This window comes from Suillus clintonianus (assembly GCF_016758775.1).
Source record: "Suillus clintonianus strain FC179 chromosome Unknown DEU56scaffold_2, whole genome shotgun sequence".
NCBI lineage: Eukaryota > Fungi > Basidiomycota > Agaricomycetes > Boletales > Suillaceae > Suillus > Suillus clintonianus.
In genome coordinates this window covers 475,394-494,388 of record NW_024539226.1, presented here as the reverse complement: position 1 = coordinate 494,388, position 18,995 = coordinate 475,394, and the positions used below count along the sequence as shown (strand labels likewise).

At 48.8% G+C, this 18,995-nt stretch overlaps 9 protein-coding genes across 9 annotated transcripts; 4 read left to right on the top strand and 5 right to left on the bottom strand.

The window, feature by feature from the left end:
- Nucleotides 1-576: 576 nt before the first annotated feature.
- On the bottom strand, nt 577-2,973 carry DEU56DRAFT_766060 (cytochrome P450; the record flags this gene model as incomplete). Its single annotated transcript, XM_041351065.1, has 10 exons — nt 577-966; nt 1,023-1,152; nt 1,282-1,400; nt 1,457-1,538; nt 1,600-1,789; nt 1,849-1,971; nt 2,025-2,140; nt 2,191-2,339; nt 2,389-2,713; nt 2,766-2,973. The coding sequence occupies 10 exons, from the start codon at nt 2,971-2,973 to the stop codon at nt 885-887; spliced, it is 1,524 nt and encodes a 507-aa protein (XP_041215192.1). The 3' UTR covers nt 577-884.
- Nucleotides 2,974-5,264: 2,291 nt separating this feature from the next.
- Nucleotides 5,265-7,874, bottom strand: DEU56DRAFT_766052 (cytochrome P450). Its single transcript, XM_041351064.1, has 11 exons — nt 7,499-7,874; nt 7,119-7,443; nt 6,921-7,069; nt 6,755-6,870; nt 6,579-6,701; nt 6,330-6,519; nt 6,192-6,273; nt 6,012-6,137; nt 5,952-5,962; nt 5,767-5,896; nt 5,265-5,708 (listed from the first exon to the last, which is right to left on the bottom strand). Exons 1-11 carry the CDS (start codon nt 7,695-7,697, stop codon nt 5,627-5,629), a joined length of 1,533 nt encoding a protein of 510 aa, XP_041215191.1. The 5' UTR covers nt 7,698-7,874; the 3' UTR covers nt 5,265-5,626.
- A 415-nt stretch (nt 7,875-8,289) lies between these two features.
- DEU56DRAFT_224899 (uncharacterized protein) lies at nt 8,290-10,092 on the bottom strand. The gene is made up of 12 exons (XM_041345157.1): nt 9,969-10,092; nt 9,872-9,910; nt 9,690-9,817; nt 9,454-9,629; nt 9,354-9,397; nt 9,277-9,302; nt 9,150-9,230; nt 9,082-9,097; nt 8,799-9,027; nt 8,687-8,744; nt 8,509-8,629; nt 8,290-8,453 (listed from the first exon to the last, which is right to left on the bottom strand). Exons 1-12 carry the CDS (start codon nt 9,986-9,988, stop codon nt 8,432-8,434), a joined length of 960 nt encoding a protein of 319 aa, XP_041215190.1. The 5' UTR covers nt 9,989-10,092; the 3' UTR covers nt 8,290-8,431.
- Nucleotides 10,093-10,423: 331 nt separating this feature from the next.
- On the bottom strand, nt 10,424-12,177 carry DEU56DRAFT_975818 (uncharacterized protein). Its single transcript, XM_041359586.1, has 4 exons — nt 11,878-12,177; nt 10,745-11,775; nt 10,523-10,690; nt 10,424-10,464 (listed from the first exon to the last, which is right to left on the bottom strand). Exons 1-2 carry the CDS (start codon nt 12,122-12,124, stop codon nt 10,805-10,807), a joined length of 1,218 nt encoding a protein of 405 aa, XP_041215189.1. The 5' UTR covers nt 12,125-12,177; the 3' UTR covers nt 10,424-10,464; nt 10,523-10,690; nt 10,745-10,804.
- Nucleotides 12,178-12,195: 18 nt separating this feature from the next.
- On the top strand, nt 12,196-13,139 carry DEU56DRAFT_846329 (uncharacterized protein). Its single transcript, XM_041355136.1, has 2 exons — nt 12,196-12,876; nt 12,934-13,139. Exons 1-2 carry the CDS (start codon nt 12,298-12,300, stop codon nt 13,021-13,023), a joined length of 669 nt encoding a protein of 222 aa, XP_041215188.1. The 5' UTR covers nt 12,196-12,297; the 3' UTR covers nt 13,024-13,139.
- A 522-nt stretch (nt 13,140-13,661) lies between these two features.
- On the top strand, nt 13,662-13,883 carry DEU56DRAFT_693114 (uncharacterized protein; the record flags this gene model as incomplete). Its single annotated transcript, XM_041347172.1, has 1 exon — nt 13,662-13,883. A coding segment is annotated over one exon (222 nt), but the record flags the coding sequence as incomplete, so codon positions are not given.
- A 90-nt stretch (nt 13,884-13,973) lies between these two features.
- Nucleotides 13,974-15,538, top strand: DEU56DRAFT_723907 (uncharacterized protein; the record flags this gene model as incomplete). Its single annotated transcript, XM_041347796.1, is given in 9 exon segments — nt 13,974-14,191; nt 14,203-14,204; nt 14,236-14,312; nt 14,367-14,454; nt 14,508-14,622; nt 14,677-14,949; nt 15,001-15,084; nt 15,135-15,286; nt 15,336-15,538. 9 exon segments carry the CDS (start codon nt 13,974-13,976, stop codon nt 15,536-15,538), a joined length of 1,212 nt encoding a protein of 403 aa, XP_041215186.1.
- Nucleotides 15,539-15,597: 59 nt separating this feature from the next.
- Nucleotides 15,598-16,045, bottom strand: DEU56DRAFT_224719 (uncharacterized protein). Its single transcript, XM_041345156.1, has 2 exons — nt 15,805-16,045; nt 15,598-15,753 (listed from the first exon to the last, which is right to left on the bottom strand). Exons 1-2 carry the CDS (start codon nt 15,993-15,995, stop codon nt 15,657-15,659), a joined length of 288 nt encoding a protein of 95 aa, XP_041215185.1. The 5' UTR covers nt 15,996-16,045; the 3' UTR covers nt 15,598-15,656.
- Nucleotides 16,046-16,247: 202 nt separating this feature from the next.
- Nucleotides 16,248-17,668, top strand: DEU56DRAFT_867695 (RNI-like protein; the record flags this gene model as incomplete). The annotated part of the gene is made up of 3 exons (XM_041355440.1): nt 16,248-17,112; nt 17,162-17,448; nt 17,507-17,668. 3 exons carry the CDS (start codon nt 16,248-16,250, stop codon nt 17,666-17,668), a joined length of 1,314 nt encoding a protein of 437 aa, XP_041215184.1.
- Between the last annotated feature and the right edge of the window lie 1,327 nt (nt 17,669-18,995).

Here is an 18,995-nt window from a genome sequence, read left to right as displayed (position 1 = left end):
GGACACTTTTCCTCGGGGCCAGAAGTGCTGCACGCCTTCGCATCACGCTCGATATCTCGCTGTTACTTCACTTCTCTCGGACGAACACCATTCGTTATACGGATGTCATTCTAATTCCTTCAACGCGCCGAAGTGAACTTCAAAGACTGGGCATATTAATCGAACATTGCAGTCGTGATCAATACTATCGAGCCTGCCCTCAACAACGACATGGTCTTCGTGGCCTGCGAGCAGGATATCGATATAGGGAGAGGCGGTGGGGAACTTGAACGTGAATTCACAAGGCGGGAGCGCTCCAATATCAACTTAAACTTAAAGATCAAAAGGAAGAATTAGAACCTCAGCGGCTCGTTGCACTGAGAGAGACCTCCCGGGACTTTCCGAGTTCCCTATTTTGGATACACCCCCTGAAACGCGTCTGATATTAATATCATCGCGCGACGCAACGTGCTGGGTATGAAACACGTACGCACGGACTTCGAAGACTCTGCGGAATACCAAACCCTTGAAGCTTGAAGAGTCTAAAAATCATAAATCATGATGGATACGCTTGCACGCAACGTGGACTGGCTTCGCTCTAATCTTTGCAATTGCAATGCAGCTTGAGAAATTCATATTGCTCCGCCTGTGTTGTTTGCGTGCTGCTCATAGTAGGAACAATCATATTCATTCTGTGATTGTCTAGAACATGTAGGTGCTGCTGGCCTCTGCCCCATGGCTCGTTTCTGCCTGTTCCGTTGAAGGTTGACTCGACGCTGCTGGTGACCAATTAGTGACTTTCCTATGACTAGCTATATTGTGTTTGTGTCAATGTCGAGCAACCTTTACCCTCCATGTTTCCAGGACCTGCAACCGATACGTATTTTTCGCACATCTTTGTGCAATCAATAGTTAGCATCCTGCTGAATAAGTTCAAGGGCTTTTGCGGAACGGGGCTTAATAGAGCACTTGAAAGGCTTGGGGTGGCTGCAAGTGTGCAATACTATTTGGACCAGCATCGCGGACGAAGATGTACGACGCACCTGATTATTCCCGATAAAGGGTCGACTTCAGGGGTGATCTCAACACCATTCTCGACAACCTTGGAAATATTAAAGACGGCGAGCGACATCACGGTAGATATCCACACGGACGCATCAGCGAGGTGTATACCTGTACAATCGACGTCAGAAACTATCTTATTTGTTGGCGCCCGGGAGGGGTATACCTGGGCATATACTGCGGAGAAGAAAGTTAGCATTTCTCTGAAAACCGAACAGCAACTCAATGCTTACCGTCTACCAAAGCCGAAGCCGATCGCGCGGGGGTCTGTTTCAGGTTCCTTGCCATCTTTGGCTAAGAAGCGTTCAGGATTGAATTCTGAGGGGTTAGCATACGTCCGCGGATCATTGAGCATGAACCTGTTGCAATTCAAAGTATCACATCCTGTTAATATAGGGACAATGAGAGTACCGACCAAATGTTTGGTATTACCAAGGAGTCTTTGGGGATGTAATACCCGTCATGTACGTCGTCCTCAGAGAGACGGTGGACAATGGCTGTCATCGAGATACAGCTCGTCAACAAAAGAATGCAATACAATGAAGGACAAAAACAAACCGGTAGGAGCGACAACATTCCAGCGGTGGACTTCCTTGGCAAGCGCCTCAGTGTAGGGGAGGGAGTGGCGGTCGGCAAAAGAAGGAAGGCGATCAGGACCAACCACAGCATCAATTTCAGCCTGAGCAGTCTTCTGCACATCAGGATAAAGTGTCATAGCCAGGAAAATCGAGTATATTGCAGAAACAGTCTGAGGAAAAGGAGGGAGTCTTAACATATGACAATTTCGAACATGTTGCAGAGACTGACCGTGTCGGCACCACCTGCGTATAGAGATGCAGCAGACCACTTGACGTTGTGATCCTCTTCCGCAGACAAAGTACGGCCCTCCAACAGGTTTGAGGTGAAGGACTTAGGGGCAATTCCAGCAGCCTATATGATTTCAACTTCAACGTATGATCACAAAACCACAAATGCGAACTCACCATCTGATCCTGGACAAGTTTATAGGGCGCAGCAGCCATATCTTCGAGGGTCTTGTGCCATTCGCGGGCCATACGCTTGAAGCCAGCACCTGGGAACCACTCAGGGACCTTGGCCACTAAAATATGTAAGTCAGTGGGAGCAAACGTCTGAATGCAATAGCCTTACAGAATGGCATGTTATCAACCATGAAAGCACTAGGAGCAACGCACTGCGAGAACTGGTCGAGGGCGCGGTCCGCAATCTCAACGAAGGGATCATCATTCTCGATCACTTCATAGCCGTAAGAGATGCGCAGAATGATCGCGCCAGCGGTGCTATAACAATTCAATATCAAGCCAGTGCAAGGAGTTAGATAACACAAACTGTCGAACATGTGCTTGTAGTTGGTCAGGTTTCGCTAGCACACGCTTCAGGAATCGGTGGGTCTCAATCTCCTCGATCGGGTGGTAGGTATCTATGGCGGCGCGAGTTCCAATGATGCGGTGGAAATTCTTGCGGTACTCGCGCATACGGTCGCCGTAAGGCAGAAGAACCAAAGTATGCTTCCAGCCACAAAGTTCGCCACCCATAGGAAGAATAGGACGGTCAGAGTACATTGAGCCCTTCTTGTCTAGTATTTCCAACGCCGTCTTGACAGAGTTGAGCACTATGATATGCTGACCTAGAACCTCGATATGGGAGATATCACCTACACACAAGGCGTTGAAATGCATGATGCTGGTAAAACAGGAAGCGCTTACCATGCTTCTTGCCCCACTCAGTGAAGGTGAGCCAGGTCTTGACCTGAGGCATGTCTAGGAGGTTTCCAATGAGAGGTCTCCCCGGAGGACCAGGTGGGTATGGTGCAGGATTCTTCTTGGAGAATACACGCTTCACCAGATACATTCCTCCGACTCCAGCAAGACAGAGCCATAGGTTCGGCCAAGTAGCGTTGGCGGGCGTCAACATGGCACTAGCAGAGCAAGTAAAGAGTGGGCGATGTAGCGAGATATCATCAAATATATAGGAACGAAGTGTTGGCCATCCTTCGAGTTCCGTTGCCTCCCACGCGTGTAGGCGTGTGTGAGTTCAAACGTAGAGAGCAAATAACAACGTAGAGTCCAGTACTAAGTTAGTGGTCGCCAGTATGACTTTGAGCAATTCCAGCGGACTACTTCTCTACATTGAAAGCGGCCGTTGGCTTCTTCCGGTTGTTTCTTGTGTGTGGAAATAATGAAGAGAATCAATAAATAGAGTTAGTGACGATTGAACTGTGAGTTGAGTAACGTCGAGTACGGCGGGCGGGCGCATCAAAGAACTGGTGAACAGAAGATATTGTCATATATCGTAATATATCGTAACATATAGGAAAGGTTTTCGTCACATTGGAATATAAAGCAATATAAGAAATGGCCAGCAAGAACTCACCGGTTTACTGATGACGTAGCGCCGATCCAGGCCTATGACCATTCATGAAATTGAATGCTACTGATTAGGCTTTGTTGTCGTGGGGCACGCTGATCTGGCGGGGGAGGATGACTAAGCGCGTGCCCCGGGGCACGGCGGCTCTGAGGTGACCCCAGACAGCGTGCGCTCGTCGTGGTCGGCGACGTGCGGAGGTCTGTGGGCAGCGAGGAACCCAGCGGGAAGGGAAATGAGGGTGGGACGTACTTAGTTTACATAGCTGAGCAATACATTATCGCGTTCCGAACACGGAAAACATGTGCCGTCATCCCTAAAAACAACTGAAAATGGTACCGTGCCCCATGAGCCCACCAGAATGTGGTTTTTCATGGGGCACGCTGTCCTGCAGGGAAAAAACGGGCTCCTGTGAATAACAGCGTGCCCCATGAGCTGCCAAACCCTCTGGACTCTCATGGGGCACGCCGTACTCACCCGAGATGCAGGAACAAGTTTTTTCGCGGTCGAGAAGCGCGTTCGGTGTGGGCATTGACGTGAATAAGCACACGGAGACCCACAACAGGCAGTTTTTTGCGGTCAAAAAAATCAGGCCCATGCGCGGAACGAATTCTACGTACTTCACGTAGCTACCCACAATTTTTCGGCATCCAAAATGACGCGGAAACGAGTGTTTTCTTCCTCCCAAACATCTGTGTGGCTGACGGCAGGTTCGGGGGACGTCACAGCCACAATTTCCTTTTATATTTTCCAGCGTGCCCCAGAGCGATCTAAACGTTGCTCAGATTCCACTACCTGAAACGTGGCACTACCAGTGGGCAGCCACGCGCACGGACTGCGCTGTCAAAATGTGTCAATGCGCAATTCCAATAGTGGCGTCTACCTTGTTGACGTTCTTTGCACTTGGCAGGATCTACATGAATCCGAGTCTGCAAAATGGCCCGCGTTCTTATGTAGGTAAAACCGTCGAGCTAAACGTTTGCATGTGTGGTTGGACGCAGGCCAAGTGTTAGCTGAAAGTTAGATAGAGGAAGTGGATATGTATATTACCTTGAAGCGACAGATGCTGAGGAGGGAGCAGTTGGTGAACCCGCAGAGCCTTATCATGAAAGACATCTGAAATGGCCGTCTCTGTCAACCCTGCGTATATCTGCGCAAAAATCTGGGCAAAGTCACAGGCTGGTATAGTGATCCACGTCAGACAGTGCTGTCACATCATCAGCCATGGTGGATTGCCACTGCTCGAGCTCATTTGCATATCAGGAACGCACTTCTTGATTCTGCGCCGTGATGATCGTTCGTCATTGCGGAGCTCGTTTTGCTCGCATCTCTTTTTCTCTACTCGATATCTCGCTGTTACCTCACTTCTCTCGGACGAGTAACATTCGTTATACAAATTTCATTCTAATTCCTTCAACGCGCCGAAGTGAACTTCAAAGGCTGGGCATGGTTACCGAACATTGCAGTCGTGATCAATACTATCGAGCCTGCCCTCAACAGCGACATGTCTTCGTGGCCTGTGGGCAGGATATCGATATAGGGAGAGGCGGTGGAGACAACATCAAGGGCGGTGGGGAACTTGAACGTAAATTCAAAGGCGCCTTATTGATATAGATGTGTTTCAAACTGAAAACTAAAGATCGTTAAGAAAGGAAGAACCACAGCGCTTGTTGCACTGTGAGAGACCTCCCGGGACTTTCCGAGTTCCCTACTTTGGATACATCCCCTGAGAGCGTGACGCGTGTGATATCATCGCGCGACGCAACGTGCTGGATATGAAAACACATACGCACGGATTTAGCTTGTTATGACATTTATTGGCCGAATCGTAGTGAGAATGGTGATGATTGTTCAGGATACATGGGATGCATTCAGGATTGGCTTCGCTCTATCGGAATCTAATCTTTGCAATTGCAATGCAGCTTGAGAAATTCATATTGCTCCGCCTGTATTGTTTGCGTGCTGCTCATAGTAGGAAGGAACAATCATATTCATTCTGTGATTGTCTAGGAGATGTAGGTGCTGCTGGCCTCTGCCACATGGCTCGTTTCTGCCTGTGCCGCTGAAGGCTGACTCGACGCTGCTGGTGACCAATTAGTGACTTTCCTGTAACTAGCTAGATTGTGTCAATGTCGAGCAACCTTTACCCTCCATGTTTCCAGGACATGCAGCCGATACGTATTTCTCGCACATCTTTGTGCAATCAATAGTTAGCGTCCTGCTGAATAAGTTCAAGGGCTTTTGCGGAACGGGGCTTAATAGAGCACTTGAAAGGCTTGGGGTGGCTGCGAGTATGCAATACTATTTGGACCAGCATCACGGACAGAGATTAGTACGACGCACCTGATTGTTCCCGACGAGGGGTCGACCTCAGGGGTGATCTCAACACCATTCTCGACAACCTTGGAAATATTAAAGACGGCGAGCGACATCGCGGTGGATATCCACACGGACGCATCAGCGAGGTGTAGACCTGTACAATCGACGTCAGAAACTATCTTATTTGTTGGCGCCCGGGAGGGGCATACCTGGGCAAATACTACGAAAATTAACATTTCGCTGAAAACAGATATTAAATCAATGTTTACCGTCTACCAAAGCCGAAGACGACCGTGCGAGGGTCGGTCTCAGCCTCCTTGCCATCCTTGGCTAAGAAACGTTCAGGATTGAATTCCGAGGGGTCGGCATATGTCTGTGGATCGTTGAGCATGTACCTGTTGCAATTCAAAGGATTACACGACCGAATTCGGGACAATTGGAGTACTAACCAAATGTTTGGTATTATCAAGGAGCCTTTCGGGATGTAGTACCCGTCATGTATGTCGTCCTCAATTAGACGGTGGGCAATGCCTGTTATTAAAATCTCGTTCGTCAACAAAATTGTGCGATGAACGCCATGAACATACCGGTAGGACCAACAACATTCCAGCGGAGGACTTCCTTGACAAGTGCCTCAGTGTAGGGGAGGGAGTGGCGGTCGGCGAAGGAAGGAAGGCGATCAGTACCAACCACAGCATCGATTTCAGCCTGAGCAGTCTTCTGCACATCAGGAAAAAGTGTCATAGCCAGGAAAATCGAGTATATTGCAGAAACAGTCTGAGGAAAAGGAGGGAGTCTTAACATATGACAATTTCGAACATGTAGCAGAGACTAACCGTGTCGGCACCACCTGCGTATAGAGATGCAGCAGACCATTTGACGTTGTGATCCTCTTCCGCAGACAAAGTACGGCCCTCCAACAGGTTTGAGGTGAAGGACTTAGGGGCAATTCCAGCAGCCTATATGATCTCAACTTCAACACGTATGGTCGCAACTACAAATGTGCACTCACTATCTGATCCTTGACGAAATTGTAAGGTGCAGTAACCATCTCCTCCAGGGTCTCGTGCCATTCACGAGCTGTGCGTTTGAAGCCAGCACCTGGGAACCACTGAGGGACCTTGGCCACTAAAATATTTGAGTCAGTGGAAGCAAACATCCGACTAGTATAGCCTTACAGAATGGCATAATATCAACCATGAAAGCACCAGGAACAACACACTGCGAGAACTGGTCGACAGCGCGGTCTGCAAGGTCTACGAAAGGATCGTTTGTCTCATTTACTTCATAACCATGAGAGATGCGCAGAATGATTGCGCCAGCGGTGCTAAAACAATTCAATATCAAGCCAGTGCAAGGAGTTAGATAACACAAACTGTCGAACATGTGCTTGTAGTTGGTCAGGTTTCGCTAGCACACGCTTCAGGAATCGGTGGGTCTCAATCTCCTCGATAGGGTGGTAGATATCTATGGCGGCGCGAGTTCCAATGACGCGGTGGAAATTCTTGCGGTACTCGCGCAAACGGTCGCCGTAAGGCAGAAGAGCTAGGGAGTTCTTCCAGCCACAAAGTTCGCCACCCATAGGAAGAATAGGACGGTCAGAGTACAAGGAACTCTTTTTGTCTAGCATTTCCATCGCCGCCTTGACAGAGTTGAGCACTATGATATGCTGACCTAGAACCTCGACATGGGAAAGATCACCTTCACACAAGGCGTTAAAATGCACGATGACGCTGGCGAAACGGATAGCGCTTACCATACGTCTTGCCCCACTGAGCGAGGGTGAGCCAGGGCCTGACCTGAGGCATGTCTAGGAGGTTCCCAACGAGAGGTCGCCCCGGAGGACCAGGGGGGTATGGCGCAGGATTCTTCTTGGAGAATACCTGCTTCACCAAATACACTCCGGCACCAGCCAAACATAGGTCCAGCCAAGTAACGTTGGTGAGTGTCAACATGGTACTAGTGGCAGAAGTAAAGAGCGGGGTAACTTGATGAGCATAGTTCTAGGAAGGACTTGTCACTTAATAGCCTGTTGCCTACCATCGGAACCATCCCCTCTCTGTCGTGGGGTTACCTCATGAGTAACTTGTTTCATTAATGGAGATGTCGGTACTCATCAGGAAGCGACACAGGCACCCGCGGGAATAGTTAATTGCGCTATGCATGTGAGCTCATATATCAGATGGAGCATGCATATGTAGTAATCAATTGATCATCTGATCTAGCCCTGGATTTTTAAATGCATATGCAGATATTGAATCTGAATATTTTAAATATCATAGGATGCATTTCATTGAGAAACGACTTCCTTCTGGGACCCAGTGAACGTTGAACGTTGAACTCCACTCCATGTGCACACCTGGGGAGCCTGCCAGGTACACCACTCGTAGAATGAGTTCCTTGTAAAAACTGAGATTGAAAGAATCCGCCAAAAACAAGAAACACGACTGTAAATATATAACTACTAGCTACAGTAGCACGGCGTCCAAAGACTCCAAACGCGAACGACTCAGTCGAAGGAGAGCGCACGGAAGAACCCGACCACCCAAAAGTGCGAGGTTCTCTGTCACGTGACCAACCTCGCCCAATAAGGTGCGCCGAGCTGGTTCAACTTGGCACTATGTATTTCGGAACTTTTTCGTCACTGCGAAATATTTGCCAACTGCCATTATTTCGCACGCGGCTGTGATCAAAATATTGTTTGGCATCCGCTGATCGCGCGTGAGTAAGGTGCGGTGCAAAGTTCAAACAAATCGCAGCACCCACCCTTCGAAGAGTGGCGGCGGCATAATGATTCCCGTTAGCGAAAGCAGCATATTGTCGTCATCAAAAAGACTGCGAATACCCTTGCGTGCGTTAAGGGTTGCTAATAGGGAGTTGCAGTAAACTGGTAATAACCATGTCGATCTCGCGAACAAACACAGTTTGGCTAGATTATGCTTACGACGGCCCAGGCAGACATAGAACGCAATGTAGATGAAAGTGTCGGGCCATATCGTAATCTGTACGACATCTGGATCAGCGCAACGCCGAGCCATTTATGATGTGTTGCGTACCGAAATAAAGGACATGACCGCGCAGATGCTGGTGAGGAAACCGGAACTGATGCTAAAAAGAATCAGCTTATTTAACACGGTATCGGACCTCTGGAAACCAATGCGAAATTGTTGGAAGAGCGTGCAGAGGTAGACAGCGATAAGGATGTCGCCAACAGCTGCAACAGCATTTACAGACATTGATAATGACTTGAGCTCTGCGAGTTCGATGAAGGTTGTGTACTTGATGCTAAAGGGGTGGGTGCATTAGTCCGACTGTCTGATGCTTTCTGACATGACTTGCGCTTTCGCAAAATATACTTTTGGATATCCCATTAGCGGGCTAATATTCGAGAGGGAGCACATACTCACTGACAACGAGGACGAATTCACCAATGACTAGGGACAGCACGGACAGCACGGACACAGTTGCAATCATGCTCTTGTTGCTAACTGCTTGGAACTGAGCCATCGTTCACTAGCAGGAGATCACACGTACGTCTATAGATACGCATGGTAAGGAAGCTGAATTGACGATCAATATGGATCGATCACTTTATACAACCTCGTACCAACCTTTGAACAACGAGCGCTGTGAAGCCATTGAATAAAACTTCAACCTGTGATGCAGATGAACGGTCAGATGAGAACCATGCGCCATTCGCATACAACCCACAATCAAACTCCATACGACTTGCTCGATATCAGCGGCGGTGCCGAAGTTGGTGACGAGGTAAGTATAGACTGTCATCTGATGTTCAGCCCCCAGATAGATATGGCCGGTATCCAACATTGACCTGCGTGCGTGATCAGAGCTTGATGTATAGAATCTGACACATATACAGCGCCAACCTACATGAAACACACAAGGTTAGACGAGCGGTACATGTTGGTCATCCTGCGTGAACATACTAAAAGCTTGATACGCAACGAATCCGAGGAATATCGGGTAAAGTAGTACCAGGTCTGCATACAAGTGACTTTGTGATTGTGAGCTTCTGGCGGGAAAAACATAGCACGAGAGCATGCCTCCGTAGAGCCTACAGCGTAAAAGTTTCAATATACGCAATGTCGATTCAACAAAAAACCCTTACATCGCAGAGACCACAATCCCAATCAAGAGCGCTCCAAAGCTGGACAAGATATCATGATACGTCAAGTACTCGTAAGGGGGGTTCAAGGAATACGTACGTATTATCCAAAGCACCCATTGTAGAAACGCGTCTGACGGGAGTGGGTGTGGATGAAGTACCTGGCGTGGGGGACGATCAGGTAACACATGGTCGACCTTTTGTATGCATCTTTCGCTGACTGGAATGCGATATGATAGAGACGTCGTCTAAATGTGGTATATCAGGAAGGCGTCGCGTTTCAAGTTTGAAACATCGAAACAACAATTGATGAGGACTGCAGTTATCTGATGCGGTTTGTAGTTGGAGATATAGGTATCTCCACGACTAGCATGAGACAAACAAGACCTCCGAATGCAAGTTGTGCCCCGAACGTGTGGTGCATTTCGTATACTCGCAGATGTGATGTGATGCAAAGTGAGATGAGGTGCTGTTGGATCGATCGTTCTTCTACGCAGTTTCATGATGATCATGATGAGCGCCACATGCATGGGTGTCGCATATAATCAGACACTTTGTGATGGAATCAGGTTGCTCAAGAGTATTTATGTCGTATGCTTGACATGGCAATCAGCGTCAAGACCAGAACAGAAACGAAGAGCGTTGAGGACTCACCACTTGTATTCTAATCATCACCCTAAGTTAGTTCAACTGTCCTCAGCTGCCTAGACCAATATTATATTTCTAGTATACGAACGCAGATACAGTACCGTTCTGTGTTGTATGGAATGGAACTGCAACGCACAACTTTTCGTGGTGGACACAATTCCGAGCTACTGTTATCTGTTCTTGAGCGCTTAGATTGTAAAATCGCTTATACAAAGATGGTACACTTGCATCGAGTTAAAACAAGGTGAGCGCTAGATTGAGAATATTCGCAAAACCACGTGATACACCTCAACTTTGTGAAAGCTCGTTTGACTGGCTCTGGTATGGTGCTTGCGTCTGAAGCACTAGGGAATGTGATTGTGCAGAATTCTGCGAAAAGTCCGAATTGGAAGTCTCTTGAGAGTCTTGTGACGATTGGGAAGGCCCGAATGTTGATTTTGGTGCAGTGCTTTTGGGCAATGGTGAAATATGGAGCGTGCCAGAACGGAAGTATCTTCCTCTGTCATTCTGGAACACAAAGGGAGAGCTGCGACATTCTATGCGCTCAACCTCCTCTCTCTCGATCGGCGGAGAGAGTTGTCGTGGCTGGCTAGCGGGAGTTTGCTCGGGTTCAGATTCAGGCCACTGGAGATCAGCGTCAGCGATGTCCAAAACCATGTCCGCGACGATGGTGGCTGGATCCTCGGAGGTAGACAATGCTGCACCTTCTGCCGCACCGTTGTGAACCGCCTCTGGTGCTTGGATCTGGACACTAACGTCCGCTATATCCTCCCGTATGAGCTGTCGCTCCACTGCATCTTGCGACGAGCTTGATGAGTCAGAGAAAGAGTGTTGCAAAGGGCGGGTATTAGCGCGTGTCTGAGCATTCTCGCTAAGTCTACTGTGTCGCCGATCAAAGGAATCGATTTGAGCCGCAAGATTAGGGCGGAGGGAGAGCGCGCTGAGGTCTGGTGATCGCGGAAGAGACGCAATAGACGAGATGTCAGCTGGTGATGACAGCTGAGCAAAAGATGGAAATCTCCGTCCCCTTGCAGGTGTGGCCTGCAGCGCAGTAGAGGGTTGTTGCAGGTCAACACCGTGCATTGCGGGAGGTGGCGGTGTTGTGTCCGGCGGGGGGAACGAAGTAGAAGTATGGGTGGTAGGAGGCATCAAAGGGCCTGGGCTCAGAATTTGCGATGGAGGTGCTCGTGATGAGTCGAATGGCTCAGAGCATGACGAGACTTGTTCCGTAGAATCGGCACTCGATAACTGTAATCCACCTATGCACAGACAAGTGAAATGAGTAACATGAGCATAAGTTGTTGAGAAATACGCGAAATACGCGTATTTCAGAGCTGGAAAATGACATCAGGGCGACGCACCGTTGGGAAAGTGCACTGGTACCGAGCTGCCCGACGGCTCAGACATGCTTCGAGCTTCATCTGCATCCTGCTTTCTCATGAGCACGATTTCCTTTTTGCTCATTGGCTGAAGTTTCCAAATGTGATTATGTCTGACATGAGAAGCAAGTTCGTCAACGGTTGAGAAGGTGAGTCGACACCAGTCCCAACAACAGAAGAATATTCGAGGTGGAGAAGGCTGTGGATGGGATGAATCTGATTGAATCATAGTAAATCTGAGCTATGCAAATAGATCACGCAATGGTAACCATATGTTCACAGAACAGAATATCAATGGCAGGGTTGTTTATCTTTGTTTGATTCAGAAGCTTCCGCCTGCCATATTGGTACAACGTACGTAAAAGTCTGGGTAAGTACCTCATCGACATTCCCGACGTCAATATGCAATCCAGTTTTCAAGTTCCCGACATTTTATCTTATCTTGGCCTTCCTCAGGACTACAATCCTCTTCCGAGCGCTGATCCTATCGAGTTCTTGAAAAGACATCTATACCAGCTACCTCCCAACATCACACAGAGTTTCTCACTCGTTACAACACCGAAACAGCGAACAGCGATTACTGAAATACGCAATCGAAGACTGAAATTTACGGAATCAAAGCCACCCTCTCTCAGCTTCGCAGCTGCCCGAAATGCCTGGCCAACGCTGTGGCAGGGCAGAGAGAGAATAGGACAGGAAGAAGGGAAGGATGAGCAGGAATGGGCGAAACTGAGTTTCCTGGGTGGAGCAGAACAACAGGTGGGCGGCTTGGCCAAGCTACTTGGCGACATGGAGGAGGAACGAGAAGCGGAGAGAGTACGATTTATCCGGAGAATGCAGGCGAGTGACGATTTCGTCCCAGAAGAGGAGAGTGACAGTGAAGGAGAAGAGGACGAAGTTCAAGAGTCTGAATCTCCTGAAGAAGCAAAAGCGTTGTTTGAAAGACGCATAAGGGAACGATTCATATATGGTTTGCTGGAGGTGAGACTCGACTTGTTGCTTCGCATGAAAAACTAACTCGAACAAATTTCTTTTCAGGGAGCAGATTATGATTCAGTGGACTGGGATGAATTGCTCGATGTAGAGGATGATAGAGTTGCAGAAGAGCGGTGGTTTGACGATGATTGACGGGAATTAGACATATTCAGTATATTTTCGGTATATTTTCCGCCGGAATGCTGCTCCAGTAGGATGTAATCTTCGGCAGGGCTCCGGATTGCTGAATCTTTTTGCTTGCCCTCATCCATCTCGTCGGCCCACCCTAAAGCACCTCAAGCATGACTGCCCAGGTTCATCAAACTCCAAGCCTTTCATCCGACATTCAGCGAGCGCTGCAGCAGGCCGTCGGCGAAGTCAATAATGCATTCACGCAGTCCCAGGACAGCCAGTCATCAAAAAATAAACGCGCTCGTAACGATTCAACCGGTGCAGCCCCAGTAGATGAGCCTCAGAAAAAGCAGAAGCGAAAGAAAAATACCGACGATGTCAATGCATTAACCGCGCAACTCAGTGGGCAAAGTGTCGAGGTGGAGAAAGAGAAAAACAAGAAAAAGAAAACCACCGACAAAGGGAAGGCAAAGGCAGTGGTACAGGACACTGTTGACACTCGCAGTATCTCGTTGGCGGAAGAAGCACCAGACACCCATTCAACGAGCTCAGTCGATTTTCTGAATGCTGTGGTTGCTGCTGCGTCCGCTACAGCAGAGGCGCAGCACCTGGATGTTTCACCCTACCAGGCACATTCCTCTTACCAGGATCACCACATCATGCCAAATGTACATCACGATCACCCGCCACATCCTTACATGACGTATCCTCCCATGAATTTCCCCTTCCCTACCCCAGCACATCCGTACGGTCAGTCTTCGTCGCATCCTGCCAACCTTCTTCCCAACTTGGGATTCCCTCTCCCCGACTTCCAATTCGCGTCAAATGACGAGATTCTTCGTGCCTTGCAAGATCTTGACATGTCCAAACTTGCTGGCGTATTGAAGACATTGGGTGATGCAGCAGCGGCAGCGAATGCACCTCTTGGTCTTCCCCCAGGGTTTATCCCGCCCCCGCCTGGTCATTCCAATATGCATCCTCAACCCCTGCCTCAACCGATGGGACAGTCGCCTTCTACCTCGGGAGCAATTTTGAATACTGCTCCCAAGTCGACGAAGACGACCCACAAACGTGTTTTAGATATGAGCCTTCCAGGACCCGATCATGGGAATCCAGATCATGCTCATATGTTAGCTAACAAGTGGATGAACGCAACAAAACTGGCTGAGATGGTTAAAACACAAGGCGAGTGACTTCCAGAGGTAGGGGACCATCGTTAATTCTCTACATCAGGCCTTGTTTACAAGAAGGGAAAGTTTTCTGCCATTGAAGAAGAACAACTCCGGGCTGCTATCGAAGCTTTCAAATCGGTACGCTATATATAAACGTTGGTTGACGCGAATACTCAACACTGTCAATGACAGACTCGGAGTCTTACTGATGATCAACTCCTTGACATCATTTTCCAAAAGAATGAGAAAGGGAAAGACAACGCGTTCTGGTCGGACATTAGTGGGTTTCCCGTGCCTTATGAAATCTCGGTCTAGTGTTAAGATCTCGATTAGCCTCCGCTCTCGCTCTACGCCCTATCATTGCTGTTTATCACCACGTTCGTAGAGCTTTTCATCCCAAGAAGCAGCAAGGCAAATGGATGCCCGAAGAAGATGCTGTTCTAAAACAGTATGTCATTTCCGCCTTTTTGATGTATTAGTGTATTCATACGCATGTTGTAAGAGCCGTTGCGGACCTTGGTCAACAATGGGAAAAAGTCAGTGAGATAGTAGGTCGAATGTCCTCAGATTGTCGAGACCGCTATCGCAATCACATCGCCAATCGCGAAGTTCGAGTGACGGGCGTGTGGACTAAGGAAGAAGAGGAGGAGCTGACGTCGATTGTCACCGAGATGACAATACAACAGGGCAAGGACTTTGATAATGATGTCTTTTGGGGCATAGTGAGTGATAAGATGGGGAATAGGCGCGGTAGACAACAGTGTCGAATTAAATGGTCAGCGCCTTCTATCTGTGTCGGATATAATTTTAACTCTTCATCTTGCAGGACGGATTCGTTGAGTAAAACCGTCAAAAATGAAGGGCAAAAGCCACGTTGGAGCGCTCAAGATGCCTATATCTTGGTCCATAAGTACGGCAGTAATCTGCTCTCTGTTCCTATGTGCTTAATTGTGTTAACAGGGTCGACTCCATGAACGTTAGGGATGACACTGAGATCGACTGGAAAACACTGCCTGATTCAGATTGGAATTTATGGAGTGCTCATTCGCTCCAACGACGCTGGTTGACGATGAAGAGAGGAATTAAGGGGTACGAAGATATGACCCATCAAGGTTTGTTCTTCCAGGACCATTGAGTGATCGTTGCTTATCCTACTTGCAGAAATCATGGATATTCTCCGAATCAAGAAAGCTCACCTTCCTCCGGCTTCAGTGGCACGTAAACGAAAAGTCATTAGCGCGGCAAACATCGATGAGCCAGCGGACCCAGAGCCTGGAGACGCGGGGCCAAGTGGTACACAAGAAGGTGCATCTGATGGCCAGGACAGAGATGCTGATGGGTCAACCGACGATTCGGATGCTTAAGTTTATTGCTATACTTATGAACACCCCCGTACACTTATTGTTGCTATAATACTTCTCAACAAGTTCTGACTTTGAGCCAAGTCTGAGTTGAGATCTGAGACTTCGCATTGACGTCCCGTCACACAACTCCTAGAAGACCGGCACTTCCTTTCATCCCCCTTCCTCTGGCAGCAGCGAGGCTGATGCAGACGCAACTGAGCAGAAAGCCGGCGAACCTTGCAAACTCTCTCAATACCCTAGCACGTTAAAGTAATGAACATCTTTACCTGAAAAATGCAACGCGAGATATGGATCTCTCCTCGTGAGGTGTACGCGAGGATGTGAATATGGAGCGTAATACAGCTGGTGTGACTGGGAATCGGCTAGACGGATTAGGTGGTGGTGGCTGTAGTGGTGGCTGGTTTGCCAGCCTCGTCGCCGTGATGGTCGACGAGCTCCGCGAACTGGTGGAAGTCATTGCGCAATCCTACAGTTATCGGGAAACGCCGAAGTTGTTCCAGGTTGGTTTGTTGAAAGTTATGGGCGCCGGGTATGGACAAGTAGACGCCCCGGTGGCCCAAACAACCATCCCACATCGACAAAATACAATGACAGATCTCATGGTTATGCTTTACTGACATCTTGCTTGTTAGGACCCTCTTTTCGCGCGAATACCTCAAGTTCTTTCATCGGTCTCAAACGCACCATGAATCGCCCAGATGTTGAGGACATGAAGAGGATCGTCGATCGGCTTCCCCAAACAGAATCAGAACGCCGAATCGTTCGTCACTTGGTTATTCGCGACCCCAGTTGCGGGGTAAGTGACGAATGGGTTGCCCCAGAGATGGGTTTTTGTCGTCATCTGGAGTCAGTAGTGCTCTCTGGGGTGACAGACACGTCTGACAAGACTATCGTCCAACTCGCACGTGAAAACTCCAATATACAAGGTCTTGACCTCACAGGGTGCAAGTACGTCACTGACGTGAGCATCATGGAACTGGTCGCGAAAACACCTCCTTTGCAGTGGCTGCAGCTCAGCGGGGTAGTACTCACTGACGCGTCAGTCTCCGCCATCGCCAAGACCTTCCCGAAGCTTGTGGAATTGGAGCTCAACGACCAACCGCTCATGACGGCTGTGTCTGTTCGCGACATTTGGTCATACTCTAGGAAACTTCGCACCTTGACGTTGGCGCGCTCTCCTCAACTAACGGATAGTGCACTACCTTCGCCGATCAAAACCATCACTGCTGCGGCTTCTGGGGAGAAGCCGTTACCCGTTCGACCTCATACCTGGCTTGATCGGCTTCCGCCTCTCATCCTACGTCATACTGCAATCGATCTTCGTGTGTTGGATCTAAGTCACTGCCCGAAGCTGACAGATGCGGCAGTTGAAGGCATCGTGGCACACGCTCCATTGCTCCGATCACTCGCATTAGCAGGATGTCCCAATCTAACCGACAAGGCCGTAGAAAGCATAAGCAAACTCGGTCTTCACCTCGGCAATCTTACTCTAGCACATTGTCCACAAATCACAGACAACGCCATCGTGTCTTTGGCTCGATCGTGTGCCGAGCTTCGATCTATTGACTTGGCGTGTAAGCATTGTCGATCGTCCAATCATACTGCATGCTGACAGAAATGTAGTCTGCCGCCAGTTAACTGATATGGCTGTATTTGAATTAGCAAGCCTAGAACACATTCACCGCCTTGTGCTAGTTCGTGTGCCAAAGCTGACCGACAATGCGATCTATTTCCTCGCGGACCATACTCTTTCATTGGAACGATTGCACCTTTCGTACTGTGACCGCATCACGTTGAAGGCGTTACATCATCTCGTCCGAACTTGTAAGCGTCTTGTGCACCTTACTGCAACTGGCGTGCCTGGTGCAAGGCGCACCGGCGTCGGTCGGTTTTCTGACCCGCCTCCCGCGGTATGTTCCAAATCACTGGCACCGATGACGTAGATGCTCACCCCCGTGTCAACCCCAGGATTTGGACCCCGATCAGAAGTCCGTTTTCCGCGTGTTTAGTGGTCCGAATGTAGCGGCGCTGTGCAAGTTTCTTGACAAGGAGAAATTGAGACGCGACCAGGCGGAGGCTCAGAACATTCCATTTGTCGCCCGATCGGATGATAGCATGGATCTATATTAGAGGGGAAAGTTGTGGGCGGTCCATATTCAGGGTTGGTTGGAATTGGAGCTTGATGATTGGTTGGTGCGCTATCATACCTTGTGATTCGTTATTCTTCGTCGTGTCAACAACTTACCTCGCATACTTAAACGTGTTGTCGTGCTTCTACTAGGCCTCTATACTATTTCTATAATGATAAGACACGCTGCGTAACAGTCAGCGTGATTCTTCAGGTCTAGGGGCCGAACCTAACCGGTACAATTTCTTAGCGGAGATAAGTGGAGCGTTCGCAGCTGTGCATAACGACTTACCATAGCACCACAGGGCACCACGCTTTATAGGAAGAGAAGGTCAGATCGTCATCTGACTGGAATTTCATAACTGCGGTCGCTAAGGTTCTTCCAGCGTCTACTTCAATGGTCGACCACAGGACCGTCGTCGCAATTGCTCAAGTTTTATTCCTCGTCAGCCTGGTGAAAACCTACATTCCCCTCTATCTTTCATTGTCCTGATTCAGTCATTCAACCAATTCTCAGTGCCTCTCAGCACTCTCGGCGCTACTCACAGCCTTATGCCACGTCATCCGATCACGGCTCATTAATTTGGATCAAAGAGAACGTTCCCCTGAGAAATGCGCGTTCTTTTCATCCAAGGTAAGAGCATATAAATTAGATAGTATACTTAATTTTCTATTGCTCGGATGAGTGTAACGCCATTCAACTTCCGCTTCTGCCGTCCGTCCGGTTGACAGGAGCCACGATAACACCAACATAAAGAAATGGGTAAGCCTACTGCAGTATATACATGCATATCGCATAGCATCAACCCCAAGTACTAGTCTATGTCAAGGAAAATCAATGCACGTGGGCATACGCGTCTGTGGCAAGCAGTGATGTCGCGGACCGCAAATAAAGTTTGATCTCCGCTGGCCAGATCTTGGAAGACTTTGACCAGGTCTCTGACGTATACGTCTGTTTATACATATACACCCCCATTATTATTTGGCCTACATCACTCCAACTGTTTTGGACTAATAATTGCATCATCTCCGCTACCTTCCTTTCCAACACCTATTTCCTTGTTACAACCGGACAGCTTGCAGTGCTCACTAACTTGGCAGGGCAACGACTGCGGTCAAGAGCATCAATTGTCGGGCAGGTATAAGCTCGTCACGGTCGGGTTAACCTCCATAGTCATCGCAATTCCCAATTCGCCCTGACCGTCACCAGCAGTCCTGTCCGACTCCTGTCGCTCGCTGCAGGTCGCCTTCAACGTACTGTGTCTGGCGGGCAAGCCAAGAGGCTCCCCAAGGTCTGTCATCAGTGTTCAACACGTTCCACTGCTTGGT